This window comes from Oreochromis aureus, linkage group 23, assembly GCF_013358895.1.
Source record: "Oreochromis aureus strain Israel breed Guangdong linkage group 23, ZZ_aureus, whole genome shotgun sequence".
Taxonomy (NCBI): domain Eukaryota; kingdom Metazoa; phylum Chordata; class Actinopteri; order Cichliformes; family Cichlidae; genus Oreochromis; species Oreochromis aureus.
In genome coordinates this window covers 30767588-30790185 of record NC_052963.1, presented here as the reverse complement: position 1 = coordinate 30790185, position 22598 = coordinate 30767588, and the positions used below count along the sequence as shown (strand labels likewise).

At 38.7% G+C, this 22598-nt stretch overlaps 1 protein-coding gene across 4 annotated transcripts in view; it reads right to left on the bottom strand.

The window, feature by feature from the left end:
* The window catches only part of si:ch211-51h4.2, a 78537-nt gene that overhangs the window by 30159 nt on the left and 25780 nt on the right, over positions 1–22598 (bottom strand). For 2 of the 4 annotated variants that reach the window (XM_039606641.1, XM_031726669.2), the window contains 3 exons: positions 6974–7073; positions 3285–3343; positions 955–1019 (listed from right to left, as the gene is read on the bottom strand). In XM_039606641.1, the coding sequence (XP_039462575.1) occupies positions 955–1019; positions 3285–3343; positions 6974–7073 (224 nt within the window). The remainder of the gene's footprint in view (positions 1–954; positions 1020–3284; positions 3344–6973; positions 7074–22598) is intronic. The other 2 variants (XR_005610207.1, XM_039606642.1) reach the window with 1 other exon arrangement.

Below are 22598 nucleotides of genomic sequence, written 5' to 3'. Positions count from 1 at the left end.
GCAGCCTTGCAGCCACTTATTCTTTATTTATGCAGAATTACCCAGTAAAAGCTTATTTGCTATAACTACTAGCAAAATTATAATAAATGACAAAGATTTTAAGCTTAATGATGATTGTGCCTAGGAGATCCTGCACATTTTCCTTCCTCAATAGTACCTGACCCTCAACCAGGTTGAGAGTGGGTTGTGGGCAGGTTGTGGTCATTGTTCACAGAAATAGTCCAGCACCCTGTGGTGCTCTCTGGGTGAAAATACACCAGATGGTCTTCTGGGGGAAGAGAATTTCTATAGTTAATAGTTAAGAAGCAGCAAAAGTGCCAATTGCTTGCCTTAAATTTTAGTAAGTACTGAAAAAGCAATTTATTTCCACATAGACTGCAAAAGAAAAGGGAAGGAGCTAAAGGATAATTAAATATAAATAGAGCTATAGCTTATAACTCTTAACTGACTGGAAAGTCTATCCATGCTTCTTTGTCAATCTCTTATTCTTCCAAGGTTGCAGTATGACTGGACCATATCCCAACTGACACTGGGTTCAAGTCAAGGAACCCTGGAACCTGGACCGTTGTTCTGGGAATCCATCCTACCTCACAAAACATCCTACCCATTGTTTCTGCGCATACGCTGCACATGTGCACAACACAAAACCCAAATTTACTTAGGGTTAGGATTAGTCAGAAGTCATCGTCAAATTATAATACGGGTAGGACGATTTGCCAAAGTAGGGCAGTTTCTCAGAACACTGGATGCCAGTCCATCACAGAGCTAAGAGAGAGGCCTACATACAGTCAACTTAGAATCCTCACTTAACCTGGCATACATGTCAGACTGGAAACCACAGCACCTGAAAAACTTCCTTTTTGAGACCACAGTTCTAACCATGATATGACTGTGCCAACTAATATCTGGACAGGAATAAAGAATCAAAGATCAAAAAACAAGTGAAGTGCTCACCAGAGGATGTTGAGCACAGTGCAGGTTGTCAGACCTCCAATCACTGCTCTCCGAAACCACAGGATCTAAAGATGAAGACAAAAGACAACACGATAACCAACATCCGGCTCAAGCAGCGTAACAGGAGAACATTGTGGAACAATTGCACTACATAATCACATAACTGCACAGGTGATAATACAGAGTTCCTCAAAAGCAAACTTAGTTGCTGCTATTCCGGTGATTTGTGCACTAAATGATGCTTAGGTGAACTGATCAGTGGCAGAGAGAGCATCTAGACTTTGTGGGTCTGACTCTTTGTATATGGGCTGTGGATGTGACATGGCAGTTTTACTGCATCACGAGAAATAAAAATTAAATTACTTAGTACTGTCCTCATGGTCCTCAATTTAAATCAAACATATTGATTTAAATTGACCTATTGTTATAAAACCTCACTTCATTTTTCATTTTTAAAACCTTTTTTTGCCTGATTTAAAATATATTCAACTGTAACTGTAAATATCATGTAATAGCAACTGCATGTAACCATGTAATTGCCACCCACGAATTAAGAAATGCAGCTTTTATACAGTAAATGACATGCTTAAAAAAGCTGATAAACACCTCTGGCATAACTTTGTAACTATTGTAGTAAATGACAATTGTTTTTTTCCGTACATGCATTTCTAAAAATTTAGTTATTTTAGGTTGAAACAGTGCAAATGCTTCAAAAACAGTCACTTAATTGAAAAAAATGTATATACCTGTATATTTTTTAATTTTCCTCTTTCAATGTGATCTTCTACGAAACAAAACTATATTAGTTGTATATTTGTCATATACCCATATGCTCAAAGCAAAATATGCATCTTCAAAGTAACATTAAAAACAATGACTCAAACATAGATGCTAGCCTCTGTAGTCATGCAGGTGCTTGTTTATATGATATTGTTATCATGTTATTCTGGCTTTGAAACATTACGGTAGTAAAATGCAGGCCTGTAGTCAGGAACTCTGTGATATGAAGATATTTACATCAGAATACTTTTTCATTTTAGAGAAGTAAGTGTGTTTCTATTCTTCTGTATTTATGTATATTCTCAATTGGAGGATTTTGGAATGGCAACAAAGTTATATGGCATATCTCCACTTATCAAGAATGGAAAAAGCAATCAATCTGCATTTTCTTTACCTGGTTTTCTAGACGTGTAGTAAATGAATAGAATTTCTCATGTTATTTTTTGTTAATCACTAAGCCCTTTTACTCTTATTTATTTATATTAATAAATGCTTTTGCATGTGTCCAGATGATAGTCTGAGACAGGAGCTTGGGCAATAAAAGACTAGACTGTGTGGCTGGGAAAGAGCTGTGACCTAACAGCATTACTTCTGACCTGACCAATAAAGACTGACCCATCCTGCAGGTAGGGTTAGTCACCTATCAGAAATGGTGAGATACAGAAAAGGAAACCTGAATTTTTCCCTCCACAAACAATACCTATCAAGAATTCTTTATTTTGACACCTGGGCTCTAGTTTCCCATCATGCTGTGTGGAAATGGGCAAAACTGTTTGGAATCAGCAGACTGTTATTCTGCATGCACCACAATCTGCAGTGCATGCCTTTTAAACAGCAGAGAGACCCGCTGGAGGCAGTTTTCCTTCCTCTTGTAACACTCAATAGGAGATACTGGAAATATGACACCTGCATTTCCAAATGCACCATTGTGAAGGTAACATCTCAAAATTTCAGCAAAGCCGTACTGGGGCCACCTTACTGTGCATCTAATATCTAGATGCATGCAAAGTCATATATTTATATAAAATCAGAGTAACACAGTTTAGTGTTGTGAAATAATTTTAAAAGGAATAAAATAATGGAGCAATTTTTGGCCCGATTATGACAGTAGGTCGACTCCAAACACTTCTATCTGATGCAAAATAGGCTTGATGAGTGAGGTCTCACAATAACTTAATATTTCTTTAATATTTCTACATAAATTGTTTGCATCAGCGTTAATTAAGGAGTTGAATTGTTCCAATTATCTAGTTAATCTAAGGAACACTTCTTTGTCAAACATTTCTGCATCAGTGCTGGAGCTTAATACCTGGAGCCATCAGTAGAATAATAATATGGTTGACCACCTGTGTAAGAGCCTTTCAGTCCTAATTCTTCTCCAAAATTCTAGTTTATTTCTCACAGTGATGCCAGGCTCTCGCTCTCTCTTTCTACTGCTAACTCATGTTGAAGAATACGAACACAGTGCTTCCCAAGCCATTTCTGAATTCAGTACACTGAGTCCACAGATCAGCGGGTAGTGCCAGGTGCAGTCCCAAGATTAGATTTACCTGTGTTCTGTTGTGTGAGATCTGTGAGAAAAGCAGAGGCATCACGTTTACAATCCCACCTGTCAAGACCAAAAACAGAGCAGCGCGTCATTCATATGATACCTCCGTCTGTAATCTGTGGGCTTTTTTTACTGTTCCACAGGACAAAAATCTTTCTATTTAATATGAGAAGGGAGACACAGAAAATACCCAAATAGGTTTCCAGATATCACTGTTTGAAATAAAAACATCCCAACAGTACTACCTTAGTAAGGAAGCAAAACTAAATTATGGAGATATTGGTATCATGAATCCCACTTCTTTTATTAGCATTTTAAACATTTTTTTGTCAGAAACTTTAGTTTAAATTCAAGCAACTCAAAAATTCAGCAGAAAATATAAAGCTGAAAGAGTCAAAAGCTGTAGTTCATTGAGAGGCCTCTGGTTCCAAAAGTGAGTGCGCTCCTCTAGATTCCCATTTTAAAACGCACTTCTTACAGTAAAAGAAACTGTTCTATATTTGGTTCAACTTCACATTTAACGACAGCTGTACAGCATTTATTAAGGCTTAGTTTGCATTATAAGGGGCGTGGCCATGTCAGACAGCTAGAGCAGCTCCCAAAGCTGCCATGTGATTGGCTTATGCTCACTAAATATTTCATCATGAGAAGCAGCAGATATGTCTGAAGATTTGTCTTTGCAATCATGGCATTTTGTTTCTATATTAGCCAAATCAATCGCTGTCACCAAGCTGCAAAATTACAGTTTCCCTGCTTGTTTGCAGTTCAGTTCCTCATTATAATGGCACTTTCTCCCTTTAAAATTCCATTTAGAGAAATCAGTCTCCAAAGGTGGCAGAGAAATAGGTCCCACCCTGCTGAGCTGCACTGCATTAGTCTTGGTTTTGGGGGAGTAGTTTTAGAGTTTCAGCATAGTCTGAATGTTGTTTGAGAAGCTTTTAAAATCCTGACCAGAATTCAGAAGAAAAAGTAATCCATTTTTAATCTTGGGAAAATGATTTAAAGTTGTTCTGTATACTGTTCCACACAACCAGCAGTGACAAACTGCAAAGCAGCTGTCATAGCTGGCAGTTTGCATGTTCAAATGGTTCTCTGAAGTAATGGAAGCGGGTAGGAAGTATAGTCAGAGCTGTCACAGAGATGCTAATGAAACAGAGCAATCACCCCTTAGCCTGCCACAGCTGATGTGTTGCAGTTACTTCAGGAAGTCAGAGTACTCGCTGGTACACACACACGCGCACACGAGCACGCGCACACACACCAAAGCTCAGACCACTCTCTCCATCCAGCTACCTCCATCTGTTAAGCGTGAGTCCTAACAGTTGTTTTGACTGAGCCTGCTCTAACTTATGTGAGAATGCATTTTGGGATATTCTACCTTCTGTTTACTTTAGTCTCATATTTAAGTCTGTGCAGTGAAACAGAAGACACTGACTCATCCTCTGAAAATTGGTTTTTGTGAAAGGAGAAGCTTAACATAAAATGTAGTGATTAGTTTAAACGTAAATTGCTGAAGTACTCCAAAGGTTCTCATTGCTTTGTGAATATTTAACACTGTATGCAAAGATGGATGAAATTACGTCTTCCCACAAGTGATGCCAATGTGTGTCCTAAATGGGCACAGGCTTCCTCTTGTAACAACAAGCTGGGATGTGAAGAAGTGGCAAAAATCTGTCTATGCAGACATATCGCTGGCTGGCTGGATAACTAGTAGGTAGTAGTAGTCCCGAATTTGATGGCTGCACTACACAAAGTTCAACACACATCTGTGCCGGGCAGCAGGCAGGACTTTGATGTCTGGGCTCCATCTTCCAGTAATTCCTTAACAGACTTTGGTTTCAAATGACAGCCAATATTGCAGTGCTCATTTCTATTTCTATTTCCTCCTCACTTCGAACAGTAGGAGAAGATGGCGATGGATCATCCATCTGTACAGTCTGTGGTTTAACGTTACAAAGTGAAGACAGACGGATGAAAAGAAAAAGTTGAAAAGAGTGAAAAAGAGCAGACTGGGCATATGGAGGTCACAAAGAGCAAAAATCAGCACAGACTATCATGACGTCACAGATCCATCACTAGCTGATGCATTTGATTTTTTTAAAATGATAAACAGTTACGGTCTATTAAACGGTTTAAAAACAATTGAATAGATTCGTATTCTAAAGGGAATTAAAGATATTCTCTGTCGACACTAGATGTTTGTTCCCAAGTTTAAATAACGAACAATCATGTATTAGACCTCGGCAACAAGAAAACTGCATTTAGATGAGGGCTGGACTTCAGAAGCAGTGCTTCTTATGTTCTTAATCCCCCTGTTTAGAAAGAAAATCGTTTGACTTTTCCAGCACTTCTATTGTTTGTATCATTTGACTGTAGAAAAGAGAGATTACAAAAAATGAAAAAAACGAAACAAAAACAAGAACAAGTGATTGAGGGTGAAAACAGTTTTTGTTTTGGTTGTGTCTATTCTGAATATTTCCCTTCTGTTCGGATGTGCAGGATATGTGAGTCTGCCTGCGTGCGTCTCCTCCAGCGTGTTAAATTGGTGATCCTCCAGCTAAATTTTCACTTGGGACAAAGTCACAGCGAGGCAAATCTGGTGAATACGGCAGCTGACAAGCAGACTGTGTTGGTGTGGGTTAAAAAAACAAACCTAAAAGCACTCTGAGTCAGCACATGATGGCACTCTGCACACACCACAGTTCCCGTTGATTCTTCTGAATGTTCTGCAAATCACTGGTGACGCTACAGTAAATGCCCACCAGTCCGACTCCGGGGAACAAAAATCAGGGTGAACAACTCGAAAAATGATGGACACGCTCCTGGTTTTGTCTCTCATTTGATGAGCTGCCTTCGTGGTTTAAAACTGGACTTTTTCACTGAAACTATTGAAAACTGCTCATCCTGGCCCAGCTCATAGTTTTCTATATCATAACCATCCTGGTTTGTAAGATGACCTTGAACATTAAATTGACCAAATTTAAATTAGATAAGGTTTGTGATTTTTATGGTTCTTTTCCCAAATTCTGCACTTTCACAATTTTCTGGAAACTTGAATCAATTGAGGTCTTCCCAGCTATACTGAATCCCTGTTGCACATATGACTTGGCTCACTATTATTTATGTTGTTATGTCTGTAAAGTCTCATTCTTCAGTGTATCTTTGCAGTAAAGAGAGCCAAGAGTAAGTGGTGAAACAGCAGTGAAGTCAAATGATCAGTCAGAATTCAAATAGTCAACCTGTGCAAACAGTAGCTTTGCACACATCAGGTGCAGTACGAGGCAAAAGTCTCGAGCCAGCCCTGATTTCTTTATATTTTCCTTGGAAATGGCATTAGAGGAACAAGTCTTATAGATACATCTACTCCAAGTATTCATAATAAAGTCTGAGGATCATGCAAACTGTGGGAGAAACCACAAGATGAGGTTCAGCCAGGAGTTCAAAGGTATGCTTTGGTTACACTTGAAGCACATTTAAATAACTTGTTTTCTCATTTCTTAGGAGATAATCTGTTCATGCAATGAAATTCCAATTTTGGTAGCAGCTGGAATGGAAAGTCAGACCATCATTAGCTTCAACATCCTTTGCAGTACCACGGACCGAAAAAGGGCCACAAAGACGCAATGATAAAAAGATGAAGACAAAAAAAAGGAAGGAATGTGAGCTTTATTGCACAAAGCTGAAGCTTACCCAGAGCCACTGTGCCCATTAGGAAAGGTTTTCCCATCTGACTGAAGTCACTGCTGCTCTGAAGGCCGACCTCTGACCCTACTGCAAATGTCACAGCCACCTGAGAGAGACACAGACGAATGCACACACACAGGCCTTCTGTTACATCTCAGGCAGTATATTTTTCCCTAGTTCTAGATAAAAGAAGAGAAACATCAAGCTTTTCTTTGTGCAGGAAGATAATTAATTCTCTCACCGTAACACACAAACAAGACAGGACAGTTACATCAAAAAAACCATTTATTTCTTACTTCTAAAACAAGTTATGTATAAGCACTTTGGGTGATTTGTTATGGTGCACCTGCCCTGCTGTAGGTACCAAAGCACTTTTTAATCTCTTAAACTTACGAACCCTGGAGAGAAAGCAGGTTGGAAGTTTATATTCACATCGAGTGAAACAACTCTGCTATCTAACAAACTTTCAGCATTGCTGTTACAATTTCTCATGTGACACCACAACATGTGCAAAGGAAAAAAACCCCCACTAAAACATATGAAGAGCACCAACATTTTATCAGCAATCAGACGAGCAAAGCTGTGCAAATTATGACATTTTTTTCGTGTTAGTCATACTTCCTATCTAATATTTCAGATGCTATTAACTGTTTCTAAATTGCAAAAATACTTGAGGGCAAATTTACTACACAGCCCAAATTAGTAGGTGGGAAAAAGAGGTTGGGAAGGTCTGGGGTTGATCTACTAGTAATATGCAAAATTATGAACTGAGGTGTACCAATAATGACCAAGTCACTTTAAGAAGACCACAAAAATTGCATGGAGCCACAAACAAGAAGAACTGTGTCAGGAACCGAGACTGTACTGGCAACACATATTCAGCTTGTTACTCGTCATCCAACAAAATAATCCAAGTGTACGTTTCCAGAATGAGTTTTTCTTGGAAAACAGCACAGACTGAGAGAAACAGCAAAAAAAAAAAAAAAAAAAAAAAAAATCTGCAGTACAATTGGAGGTCTTAGTGGACAAATTGAACAATTTCAGTAACATACTTCAAAATTGCCATGTCCAGCCTGGCCACAGTGTGACTGCAGCAGGAGGAAATTTCTAAAAAGATATCACAAAATTACAACAGCAATGGATGACTTGAAGTGACACAAGAAGTAAATAGTCATTTTTTCTACTTTCACACAGCCCGTGTAGACTAATGTCTTTTTTCCAAACCAAGTTTAGCAAGCTGGAGTTCTGTGGTTCACATGAAGTTATTTTCTGGCCTGAACAATAAGCCTCTTGCTAGTTTCCTTGCAGTTATGGGACAGCATTTGAAATAGTTATAATCGCGACAGATCATCGCTACATTATCAGTAGTGTTAAAGCACTGGTACTTGTTTTTTCAAAATATCCAGACTATACCTGTAAGCATCTCAGAATAGTTTAGAGCAGGGGTGTCTCGAGGCCTTGAGGGCCGGTGTCCTGCAGGTTTTAGATAACACCCTGGGTCAGCACACCTGAATCAAATGATTAGTTCAATACCAGGTCTCTGGAGAACTTCAAGACATGTTGAGGAGGTCATTTAGCCATTTAAATTAGCTGTGTTGGATCAAGGACACATCTAAAACCTGCAGGACGCCGGCCTTGAGGTCTGGAGTTGGACACCCCTGGTTTAGAGCATTTGCACAGCCTTCCTCATAGTCATCCCAACTCATCAGAAGTCAGTCACCTCTTCCTTTGCTGGTTTTGAACCTTTTTATTCTTCTTAATAATGGCCTATGAAATGTTTACTAGTGGCTGATTTTTAATACTGAATTTCAAAGTGAACCAATTATCAAGAACCGAGTATCTTCACATGTGTGAACGTGAAAAGCAATTTTAAAGTTTCAGACATATATGGCTACTAAAGTCTAGAAATGTAGACCAAGTGTAAAATGTAAAGTTTAGAGTAGTGTATAAAAGCATATAGATAAGAAAATATGAAAGGAAAAAATGAGAAAAAATAAGCATTGATATTTCGAGTTGGACAACAGACAAAGATTTCCTTTATTATATTAAGATTTTAGAATTATGCGACATGATAAAAATGCATAAATTATCATGTTTATAATCACACCACAGACATGTCGTATGAGCCATGTAATACATACAGTGAATGCCTATCTTTTATACATTTCTCCCCCCACATGTGGCTGAGGGACACAGGATAAAGACTAAAACACAAAACTCACCAGATTCTTTTGCGTTTGTATTGTGCTTTCGATGTTTTGAGGTAGTATGTAGTAAATGCTCAGTATTGGTGCTGTGATTACAGGCTGTGAATTCTGAAAATGTGTGATTCTGACCACAGATGAAGCTGTTTTGTTGTGCTGGTTTGATTGTTTGGGAACACACTGAGTTTTGTGAATGTAGTTTGAAAATTGTGCTTTGTGTTTACAGTTTAGAGAAAAGGGTGGAAGGTTTCAGAAATGAGTCTTTGCAAAAAAAACAAACAAACAAACAAAAAAAACAAAACAAAAAACTGTAAGCCAGAAATAAAGAGTTGAGTTGAGAACTGTCCACATTTTAAAGAAATGAGCTGGTTCAGTTTTTCCAGCGCTGACCGTAACCGCCAACCTAACAGAGTGCTCATAAAGAAAGTGTACAGAGCACACTTTGAGGAGGGATCAAAGATCAAGTCAAAGCCTACCCTCCAGCCTGATTCAGCACAAAGATGTTGGGCCGACATGACTCACTTGTTGACTTTGATTTTTAGGTTACACTGTGCTGTGTGAAGCTTTCAGCAGCATTCCAGTTTTGGCCTTTGGCTTTTTGAAGTACACAATATTTACAGTATGCAAATATCGACTCCACAGAGAACAGCTGTACTTACTGTACGCAGTATCTAAATTCTCTTACTGACCTTTGTTTATTGTTCAAGAATACAAAATACATTAACTTTATCATCAAACCATAAACTTTTACAGTCGCCTCATACCCTGAAATTCTTTTTCTATATTATGATGTAGCATATGCTCAGTGATGTTTTTATTTGGACTGAGCCACTTGGTTTTTTAACACAGATGAAATTGCTTGAGGATATCGTTTATTTATTTTCCCAGAAAAGTCAATCATTACATGAATGTTGTTTGAAAAATGGGTTTCGTGTTTACCGTTTGGAGTAAAAGATGGAAGGTTTCAATGAAAGAAATTCAAGAAATGAAAAACTTTCTGCAATTTCATGTCAGAGAGTATTTGTGATGTCTAATTTTCATTTCTGCAGCATCAAACAGGATTTGACAACATTTGTTGACATTTTCCATCTCAGGCTGAGAAACAGAAGACAAAACCCACGCTGGAAGCTCACCTGACGTGAACAACAATAGTCATATCAGAAATCTGCTTAACATTTAGTAAGATGAGTAAGTGTGATCTGTAGGTTGCCAAAACATGAGTGCAAGAGCAACTGGTGTTTTAGTGCACAAAAACACTGTGCACATTTTTTCAAAAGAACAAGGAAGAGGAAATTGGGGTGAAGGAGACCAGTAGTGTTAAAAACAAACGAAAAAATAATAATAGTAGCAGCAAGTTAATTAGAGGAGGGGGGAAAAAAAGGACTGGGCCGAAAAGCAAAATGTGGAGACTAGAAAAAAATGGAAAAGAGAGAAGTGGAGGGCAGCAGTACTGGTTTTAATGACTTCAAAGTCCTAGACACATTTTTCAGCTGATGTTTTTAGGTTATTTCGTAGTCGTTTGATCTAATGTTAGTCCTAAAAATTAATAAATAAAAAAAATCTCCCCCTCCTTAGTGACGTGGCACCTGACTGTGTCCATGAAAGTAGCATAAAATTATGAAAAACAAATGCAGTTCAAATAAACCTGACCACATGAACCTGACCATAAATTCTGCCTCCTCTCGCCCCATCCCCAACATCCTCCTCTGTCACACCAATCCTCTTTTCCTCCTGTCTAGCAGCTCCATCTTCAACATCTTTTGTCCGATACATCAACAAACCCCTTTGTACGTGTCCAAAGCATCTGGGCCCTGCCTTTCAAACTAACTTTGTCTCTGAACAACTCAACCTGAACTGTCGTTCTCATGTACTCATTTTTAATCCCGTCCCTCCCGGTCAATCCCAGTGAAAAATCTTAGCTTCTTCAACTCCACCACCTCCATCTACACCTCCTGTCTTTTTGTCAGTACAATAGTCTCCAAACCATACATCACAGCAGGTCTCACTATTTTCCTGTAAAGGCAAAATAATAGTCTGATCCAAAATTTTTCCCAATTTCTAGTCATGCACATAAAATGAAACAAAACTCCAACTTTTTCAGCAATCCACATATGCGCAGCTTTAAAACAAGGAAGGATTTCCAAGTTCTGTTTGGTTCACCTCAACCAAGGAAAAATACAAATTTTGAAAAAGAGTAATGAAAGAAAAGAAGGCTAAACATTTTTAGGTGCAGGATATCTGAGACTTTGAAGCAGCGGTCAAGTCTCTGGAGAGCTCCCATCGAGGAGATGATCACCCAGGTTACACAAACCATCGTGAGGTTTGTGTAAGAACAAACACACGTCTTAAGAGGTGAAAATGTTGAATGTAGACCAAGATAATACCACAGTGGTTACATCAGGCAGGGCATCCACTATAAAATTCTACCAAATCAAACATTCAATTTTGACTCATGATCATGTCAGACTCTCTCTTCAGCTCCAGAACACTATTAACCTACATTTCCTTCAAATTTACCCCCATTTCATTTCACTTCCTATCTACACTGTGGTACAACATTTTGAATCCACCTCCTCTGCTCCTGACCTTGCTTCCCTCCCCCCAGTCTCCTCCACACAGCTCTTACGTTTAAAGACCCTACTTTGACCTCCACAAACTTTTTCCTTTGCTTTCCTCTCCTTTCCTTTATCCGTCTCTGAATACGGCTCCCCCCTTCTGCTCTTCATTTGTCTTTGTCCAACAGTACCACAGTTTACTTCGGCACCCTGTTGGCCAGCAGCACTGGAGGCATCATAAACCGGGGCCCTGACTGATTAGTTCTGAAAAATCTCATTCTTGATGACCTGCATGTTTGATTTGGCAAAGGTTTTGTGCCGGATGCCCTTCCTGATGTAACCTTCCCCATCTTATCCATGTTTGGGATCAGCATCAGGAGTATGTTGGCTTGTGCTCCCCCTGGTTAGGTTTTTTCACATTCTCATAAATTAACACACACACACACACACACACACACACTTCAGAAAAGGTTTGATAATAATTTGAGAAATTTCCTCATCGTTCCACAGGTGGAGCACGTTAAATTCGAGAGAAAGGGTGGACCATATTTTACTTAAGCAGTCACCCCTCAGACTCACCCAAACACAAATGCACCACAGGCCTAACTACATTGTCCTCTTCCAAGTGATTTGACCCCCTTGCACCAGGCTGCAATATTCCCTTGCTGTCATGGGAGCGAGTAGCATTAAAGGTTCAATGACAACTTTATTAGAGGTGAGGGTCTGGAATCTTAACCAATTATAAAGCCTGAATAAATGTCACGCTAATTATTTCCAGAAAACCGTGAAATTGTAGTCGATTCTCCGTGAATAATCTACCTTCAAACATAATTCCACAGCTCAGTGCATGAGATTCATTTAAAAGTGTGTGTGTGTGTGTGTGTGTGTCTGTGTGTGTGTAGCATTGCTATGTGTGGCTTATGTAATGGCTAAAGCTACATTCGGGCCTATTTCACAATGACTTAATAGAGCTCTTATCAAGGTGCATAAACTTCATTTGGGCTGCCCTGTTATTTTATTTAGCTGCAGGTTTTTGTGTGGAGCAATCAGTCAGACGTCAGGCCTGAAGGAGCTGCTGGAGCAGCACATCGATTCGGATGAAATTACATAAAGGAGGGAAGAGGAGAAGGAATGAAGAAGAAAGGAGAAGAGGAGTGGAGAGGAGGGAATATGTTTTCATTACAAAGTGAGAGATCCCATGTGAGTGAAGCGAGTGTGACTTTACTCTCACGTTATGTGCAGTTTTTACGTTTCCTGGCAACTGAGAGGGACATGCTATGATATGAGTGGGAGATAAAAGTTGAATAATACAACCAAAAGTGGGCAACCAGGAAAGGAGTCAAAACAGTTTTCATATGTTGTGGGGAATCAGATTGGTTAAGCCATGTTGCTCATCTCACAGCTGCATGCTAGCATGCTAGCATCTGCTATCTATAGTAGCACTAAGAGGCAATCTCTGGGAATGCCAAAAACTGCAATTCTTAGAATGTCACATAAGGGTGGCACTAAACTAAGCCAAATTAAAGACCCCTAAGTTGAAATGCTCCACTTCAGCATGAAAACATATGTTTCCAGCTTTGTAGAAAACTAATTTAAGCCTTTAATACTAATCTTGCCCTTCATGACTTTTGAACTAGAGTAAATTTAAGTGCAATAAAGCTTAAAGCTATGCCTTTTGAAGGGTGAATGACAAGTAGGTGCCATTTCAGTATTTAATTAGAATAAGAGAGGCTCGCTTTCACTAGAAAAATTGACATTTTATAGCACAGTGACACTGATACAACCTGTCAGCCAAGCTAGCTAGCAGCACATTAGTTTGTAACCCTCGTATCATACCCTGGTCAAGCTTGGTTTCAAAATAAGCAGGATGGTGAGGGCATCCTGCCTACAGTATGTCCATCTTCCAGACTGTTTAGCAGAAGGTGGCAGCAATGTTACAGTTTATGTATCTGATCATAAACTATTGGGCAAATAAAAGTGTTTGATGATTTCATTCCCTGGGAGTCAGGATTGTTGTAACAATAAATTTCAGTTCATCTAACAGACAATTTTGATAACCACACACTGGCCAAACGAATCTTTGACTGCTGCTGCAAGCATGCAAGGAATACAGTGAGCTAAACATTCACTATTAATGCCTCCATCAGGTTACTTAAATAGACCTTTGTCTCACCAGAATCAATCCGAATCAACATGCCTTAAGGGCCTACTTACATACTCCTCACTCTGCCTCTCAACAGACCCCAAAACAAACAGTTATTTAAAGCCTCCTCAAAACATCACTCAACTTCATAAGTTGTTTACTGCAAAGGTTTCACATTGACTTTTCATAAATTTGACTCAAAAAAGCCCAGACGCAAAGTGAAAGCGGTTTTGCAGTGGAGAGACATCTCCCTGCGGCCACCATTTCTAATGTGGAATAAATTATGGATGGCTTTATTTAGGATTATGCTCCTGCAAAGGGAAGCAATCAAAGAGACTGCAGCGCTGATTTTGTTCTGAGAATGTCTGGAAATCCTGGTAAACGCTGCAAAAGACTTTTCTATAAACTGACTGTAAATGCGGAAAATACACAGATTTGAGGTCTGTTAGAGTTTAACCACAAACCATAAATGGACGAGTCCCATCAGCCACTGAAATATACATATACATCCATACAGTGATGTTATTGTACACATGCAACACTTAAAAGTATTCATGCACCAATGACAGATTGAGTGCAGTTTTTGTATTTTAATAACTTCGTTATTAAAACAATCATGAAAGGACCTCACCGATGAAGTAATCGCCAAGTTGTGGCAGCAGTTTATTGCATCAAGTATTAATTCAGTCAATTTACCCTTTTTGTTTCGCCCACTTACCAAATAATGCCAATTGTAAGCACCTAATGCATATGCTTTTGTAATAAACATGGCAAAGAATTGAATAAAAAAATGTTTGAAAAACATTTTATGTCTGTTACATTGGCTTTGATGTTTTACAGTGGTCACTGAGTGAAGGTCATACTTTATCCACCCTTTTATTTGCCAAGGCATCACTTGTTAAATTCTCCAGTCTACCTCTTTTCATGCCCTTCTATCTTGGCAGCTCAGGGCCTAGAAACTGCTGTTTTCTTTCTAAGTATACCAAGATAGAAACATTAATATTTCAGCTATAAAGAGAAAAATCACATTTGGTGGGCCATAAATGGACGGTGCTTGACGACAGTGTGTTTTATTCTGGTGCAGTCGGCCTTGCCTGCCCAGCTCTCTCTCATATTGATGCAGAGTAGAGGGAATGGCTCTCAGTGCCCTGCTCCAGAACTGAGCCTCTAAATCTTAACGCCTCCCCCTGTTTGGGATTTGGCTTTAGGTCACATTTCTTTCATACTGTGTGTGTGTGTGTGTGTGTGTGTGTGTGTGTGTGTGTGTGTGTGTGTGTGTGTGTGTGTGTGTGTGTGTGTGTGTGTGTGTGTGTGTGTGTGTGTGTGAGAGAGTGTGTGTGAGAGTGTGTGAGAGAGAGAGAGAATGTGGATCCAAAGGAGTCTCTGTGTGTACATCTCCATCTACAGGGCGTGCAGGAAAAGGCGGCTTTCCAAAACAGCATCACCGAGGAAGCACTTCGCAATGAGGTGTCAGGATGATTTTATCTATTTCCTTTTAAAACTCGGCCTCAGTAATGACGGCAAAATTGAACCACAACTTCTGTGACGCATGGACTTGTGTGCTATCAATGCAATCTAAAATCAATCTGTGCAGTTTCTCCATTGTTCTTCAAGGACAGAAGATCCTTTGGGGAGACAAAGGTTCCACTGAACGCCTTCTGCTCTGGAGGGACGTCATTGATCTGATTCCGGTGTCTGGATAGCTGCTCACCAACAGCCCTGACATTTATTCTTATATTCCCATAGTTTTAAAACATATCTTAGCACTTGGCTAGGGGATGTCAGATATTTATGTCATATTTTATACTGTAAAATATGCAAAGGGGAAAATATTTACATATCCTACTAATGGCCAATAAGTAGTAACTCTATAAAAAAAAAAAATTATTATCAATTTACTACTGCTGAACTGTACTCCTACTATATTGTACACATTTTGCATGTGAATTAGCTTAACCATTTCAACATTTTCCCCTTGTTTTTAATTTTTCCATGGCATATTGAAATTAGTATGATTCCAGCATTTCAGTTATCCTCAAGAGTTCACGCCCTGTGAGATTCATTCAGAGAGAAATAAAGATAAGGCAGAAGTAAACAAGCAAATAGCTGAGAGTGAGTTTGAACTCACAAACCTTTTGTTTGGGAAAGAGCTGTTCAAACAGCATCAAGCTTAGAAGCTCAAACCAGCAACTCCCCATGGAGAAGTTTCAATTGTAAAATACTACCGAAGTCAAATACATCGCTTTTTTGGATGAGGACTTGAAGGAACAATGAGAGTTTTCACTAGTGTGATGTATATTTCTTCATCAGAGAGTGCAGCAAAAGTAATAAAGACATACCAAAAGTAGTAAAATTAACAAACTATCATTGTATGGCACCATCCTACAAACTCCGTGTGTTGTAAATTGTTAATCCTGGGCTGTGCAGCAAAGTTGCATCTTTAGAAAACTAAAAAAAATAAATAAGCACAGTTATCTCATTGTGACAGCTTCCTTTTGTTTAAAAAAATCCCGGTCTATCTAAAGATATATAAAAGTGTCTTGTAAATTTGAACTGTGTACATTTTTCATTTAAAAAAAAGTTTAAGCTACAAGACAGCAAATCCTTTCAGAACATGTGGATCAGCTTTTGTCAAAACTAGTCTCAAATTCATCCGGTAATTCTATACACTGACGGTCAAACATCCCAGTTCAACACATTTATGAGTACAATGCCGACATTATTTATATTTATATTTATATAGCCACCTGTGATGGGTACCTCTCGAAAGACCATGAGCTGCTGTAGCACAAAACCCACACCCACACCTCACTCTCTTGCTGCCAGCAAGATAAGACTGAATAACACTGGCATCGATCTCCGCTGTTACTAATCCCCGCAGCATTAGTTCATCTGCCAATACGTCAATAATTGAGCTGAACTAATGTAGAATATAAACTGCAGAAAAACACATTTACAGGGTACACAAAAAAGACATTTCTGTCCTTGGGAAGAACGAATATCATGAAAAAAAAAATGTCTTCAGCAACAATAGTGGAGAGAAGTGAAACCTTTAGAAAGATGGTGAAAAGCTGTCGAAGTATTTCTTCCAGAGACGTTTCTTTTGCCAATTAGGCAGTGATTTTTAAGAAGATGGGGAGAGAAAAGTGTCAAAAAGGACACATTTAATATTTTCTATCACTGATTGGCTGCAATTTCGAAAAATCTGCATTCATTTCATTTTAAAGAGACACTGGGGATTTTCCTGTGCCACGCTAGGAAAGAGCTGAAGGGAAAGGCACATTAAATAAAGAAATTTTTATCCATTAACTAGCATGGATATCCCTGAAATTGTTTAAATGCAAATTTTCTGACATGATTGCTCGCATTGCATAATCACAGAAAGTAGTTCCCTGGTCCTAAACATAGGCTCCAGTTACATGGACAGTCATATATAGAGATTTGGTTACTCAGAGAATTGTGAGGCACCACTGAAATGATACTGTTATCGACTATACACGAAGAACTGTATATTGTCCCATTAGAAAAGCTTTAATTTAAATATAAAATGAGCTTGCTAGGATTACACTAATGTAGGCGTTCAAAGTAATATTAATAATCACTTGTGTCGCAAAGAGTTGTGTCCATCAAAGGCTTGGCTAACACTGAATATAATACATTTCCCTGCAGCAGATGTACAATTCACTCAGGCAGTGTAATCTTGTGGGATGTGGTGGTGGTGTTAAATGGACTCTGAGCCAAGCCTAAAAACGTCTTTACAGAGCACCTACTGAGATGCTGACATGCCAAGATGTTGGCAGGAACTGACCTGGAAAGGCCCAAAACCACCACAGACACACTGGGAGCTCCTTAAGTACAAAACTTCTGCATAGAGTAGAAGTGTAGAGTGCCTCCTCCATCCATCCATCCAGCATGACCTTTCATTTGCTGCAGAAACCAGCATTCCTTATGACACTGCAGTCATCAAAAAATATACAAAGCATATTTTTAGGCAGTGAATAAGGACAAAGTGGAAAGTATATCACGTAAAGGTGATAAACTCCTGAAACTTTTTTGTTAATATAATTACTCTCAAATCTTATTACCCTTAATATCCTCTCCCAGTTGATACTGAATATACTGTAATTGCTCCCCTTAAAATTCTTAACAGGATCTACGATTAAAAAAAGAAGAATAAATACGATATTTATTTTTCTTTTATTTGTCACCCAAAAATGTATTATAATTTGATATTAGGTGTGAATTTACAACTCCAAACTGAATTGTGTCTGCTAAGTAGAACATTTATACATGCTTTTGAGAAATATCCAACCATATCTTCAGGAAAATGAACCACGTTAGAGGCAGAATCTCAAGCTAAAGAAAAGCAAACTTCTAATTCTGTTTCAAACTTAAGAAATTTGACTTTGAAATACTTAAAAAGATCCAAGTCAGTGAAGTAATGAGCTTGACAAGATGTTCTGAGTGGCATTCTTGTAGTGAAAAGGGCAGAACATCACGGGAATGTGGCACACAGTCCGGCAACCTTCCACAGTAACAACTGCTAAAAATGTTAGATATTGAGCAGACTGTGCGTCAGGATCGTTGCACAACAATCGGAGAAACTGTTGACATTCTTTACTTTTCATTAAGTGCAGTTCTCACAATAAATTTGAAATTCACCACATTGTTGCCAAGTGTGTGTCACAGTAGCAAAGGCACAACATCCAAGACAACCTTCACTGGTGATGAGAGGTGGAGGTAGAGCTACGTGCCAAAACCAAACAACAGGCTTTGTAGTTGAAGAGTCTGTAATTTAAGACTGAAGAAAACACATCAGCTAGACATGCAAACAAGCCAATTATACCCCGCGATACGCGATGAATGAATATCCAGGTGGATCTCCCCATCAGAGGGTGTTAAAAACGTTTACTGCAGTGGGGACAAAAACCTCCAGTGTAGTCAGCCTGTGGTTAGGGACCAGTCTAGCTTGTCATCCAGTAGGACCCCCAGATATTTATGAGAGTTCACCACCTCAGTGTCCCGGCTATATACGGAGACTGGCAGATAGTCCGAAGATCTAGGCTATCCTATCTTCTTGGTTTTCGCAGTACTGAAATGGAGGCAACTCCTACTGCACCAATTCTGAATGCCTCAACAAGAATACCCACCTTTGCTCTTGTTGCTCATCTTCTGATCTAAGTTCACATAATAGTGAAGCCCAGTAAGTCTACACAGGAGTCAGGTATTTTTCCACGAAGCACAGCAGACAACATTCCCGGTAGCATCTCAATATTTCTCAACAGTGCCACCAAATCATCAAGGTTGTCGACTAGTGAGTTGACATTTCCCCATCAGAAGCGACGGCAGAAACAGCTTATACTTCCACCTGCTAGCCTTTAGTTTAGCTTAGCTCCTGCTCTGTAACCTTGGGAGGGCTTCCTGAACACCAGTGGCATCTGGTATCTGACCCCAGTTTGCAAAGCCACAAGATCGTCCTGTGTGTGCAGTACTCGGACTTGCCCCCACTTGGTACACTGCGTGATCTGATCTTTATATTATTGCTTATCAGCGGCAACCATAGCTTAGACCAGTGTTTCCCAACCTTTTGGAGCCATGGCACATATTTCACATTAGAAAAATCACATGGCATACCACCAGACAAAAATGTCACAAAAAGCATATTGATATTTTTTCCCCGCACACCTGGCATAGCGGAATTGGCTCAGTTTGTCCCCAGTACACCTTTTTTGCTTTCTTCTGACCACTACTCATGCTAGAGCCTTAATCTGAGTCAGAATTTTCTCCAGGACCCAGGTCAGATTCACTACTTTTTCTTTTCAAATATTTATCTATTGCTATTACGCACTGCATCCTCTCACAGCATGACTATTATGTAATTATTTCTTCGTCTTCTTCTGTTTTACTGGAAGTTGGCAACCCATTTAATTAGAGCAGGTAGTTGTACTGCCCTCTAGTGGAAATAGAATGTAATTGTTCTGCCCGTTATCTGGTTCCTGGCATGAGTAATCTTCCACGGCACGCCTGATCATTTCTCACAGCACGCCTATGTGCTGCAGCACAGTGGTTGGGAAACACTGGCTTAGGCAGGCCAACAGAAATTTCACTATTTAACAGACGGCTTTCCATGTAAATCACAAATTATACTTCATATAAGAAATGTATAAACTCTTACTGAAGAGTTGTAATGGCAGTCATTACTACACCATTCAGCACTTTGCGTGTACAGAGTGATATTTACATCAAATTATATTTCATATACGAATGTAAAAAAAAAAAAAAAAAAAAAAAACTTACTGAGGAGTTGTCATGACAATTAGTATGGGTACATTATTCAGGACTTTGTATGCAGAGAGTGTTCAGTTCATCCCACTTTAAAACTGACAAGTAATTGAAAAAAAGTATATAAAAGCAAGGTACACAAGCAAAGAGTTTGTGCAAGTCAGAAGTGAGTTTCTTTCTTCGTTTTTTGAAACTGAGATGAGAGTACGAACATAAAAGAATAAACTGATTTTGAGAGTTTTATTTTCTCAGAAGTTTGGAAGCTGCAATACATGTTTGATCTCTTCTTTATCTCTCTTGATCTTCTCTTCTTTGTCTTGTTTTTGTCTCCTTTAGTGCCGCTACAAAGTATAGCTGTACAGTATAAATCTTTTCATTGCTTTCCTAGTTTTTCTAGAATAACACTTTAGATATGAATTATCTTTTGAATCCCCTTTGACATGTGTTGTATAAAGTCTTCATTATTATGCCAGCGGACTTTATAAATTCAAGGTATTCATTTTCTGATACAAGTAGAGTCTTCTTGATATATTGTAATTCATCTCTTGCCTTTCCTACGTGCTATTTCATGTAATAGCAAATAAGCTTAAAGTACTGTGATTAATTCTTTTTCTACCCCATATTCAAATCGTCTTCGGTGCCTCTTTCTGCTTTTCAAAAACTGTAAGCTACATGGTGTAATATAAGACTCATTTGTAAAGAAATGTTTTTTCTGTAATTTCCCTAGAGGATCATGTTGCATAATGTATACTGCAGGCTGGATAAAAAGTCTGAAAACCTTCACGTTTTTTATCCAAGGTAATTTCTGTATGAATTTCGCCCGGTAAAGTTCTTATTCACAAAATTGTGCACAAATGAAGTAAGCTCAAGTGATGGACAGTGTGTGAGATTTTCAGCTATCAAAAGTCAACCACAATAAATCAAAAGGTTTTTTCCCTTCACTAATGAACACAGAAAAATCCACAGGAAGAATTGTATTTAACAACTGGAAGAACTGTGGTGGTCAGAAGTTTACATAAACCCGTCATGGCCATGAATGTAACAGTGATTTGAAGCTTTTAATGACTTCCTTGAACTGTTCTTTTTCCAGGTGTGGAGTGATTGTACACTTTAATGACTTTAAAAACAAGAATTGGATATACAAGTTATGATTTACTATACATTTCCTCCAATCTGGATTACTTCTGGGTTGTACTGATACATAAGGTATTTTTTTCTTTATCAGCTAGTATATCCAGGATGCACTGATCACTTATTTTAACTCACTGTATTTATATGGCTGCCCCTCCTTGACCTTCATAATGCCTGTTCTTGGTTCCCACCACAGCCAAGAGCTTGCATATATTATAGTGTCTTTACCTTACAATATAAAACAAATGAGCTAAACTGGTGCTATAAAAATTAAACTGAAATGATTAATATCCAACATCTCACACTTATTTTTACACAAATCTTTACACAACAAAGGCACAGACATGTGTACATCATCTATACTTTCAGTGTTTGCCGCAGTGGTGTGGTAATAAAGAAGCAGTACAGAGAAGTAGTAGAACAAGATAACAGGACTCATAACCACTCTTTTAAAACTCCATTATTGTGCAGGCACAATAACCCTGAAACGGCTTTCCCATGTAAATTTTTTTTAACCCAAATTAGAGTTCAACGATTTTTCCATATTGTGGTCATGCTATCTTCCAAGTTATCAGAGCCACTACTGTTGGTAAGACAGAGAGCGAGACACACACTTGGGGACTTATTCCCCACTTCCCCAAGAGGAGAACATCATTCAGACACAGTGATAAATGATTTAGCTTACTAACGTCCTATGAATTACTGACTTGTAGTTCTGCCAATTTCATTTTTTCCCCATGCACACTACATTGTCTTCCTCACACTGACTGGCAAAACAAAAAGGTGGGAGATGTAGCAGCAACTCTGAAAACGTACATTTCCATCGAGCTTTAGTTTAAAATCCAAACAACAAGCAAAAAAAAAACAAAACAATTTAGTGTTTTTTTCCTTTTGAGAATTTATTTCACTTATCAAATTCCAGACTACGAGGAAGGCTGAAGCCTATCCAAGCTGTCATAGGGCAAGAGGTGGGGTACATGCTGGACAGGTCACCAGTCTTTCCGAGGCCGAACACATAGACAGAACAATAATTCACACTCATGTTCAAAGACTAGAGAGCTGCAAGCAACAACTTAAAGTCCCGAGTTGAAATTCTCAGCTGTATGCGGAGAGGCTATGATGAAACTATCGTGAGGCAGATAAGATTTTATATGAATAACCAATATGAATCTAATAATACTTTTAACAGTGATTATAAACATTTATAGGATAATAAGCTGAATATCAGTTCTTGGAAAGTCATGGAAAAAAACAACTCACTGGCCATCAGTGCAACTGTAATGTATTAAAAAAAAAAAAAAAAGACCTGAATGAAC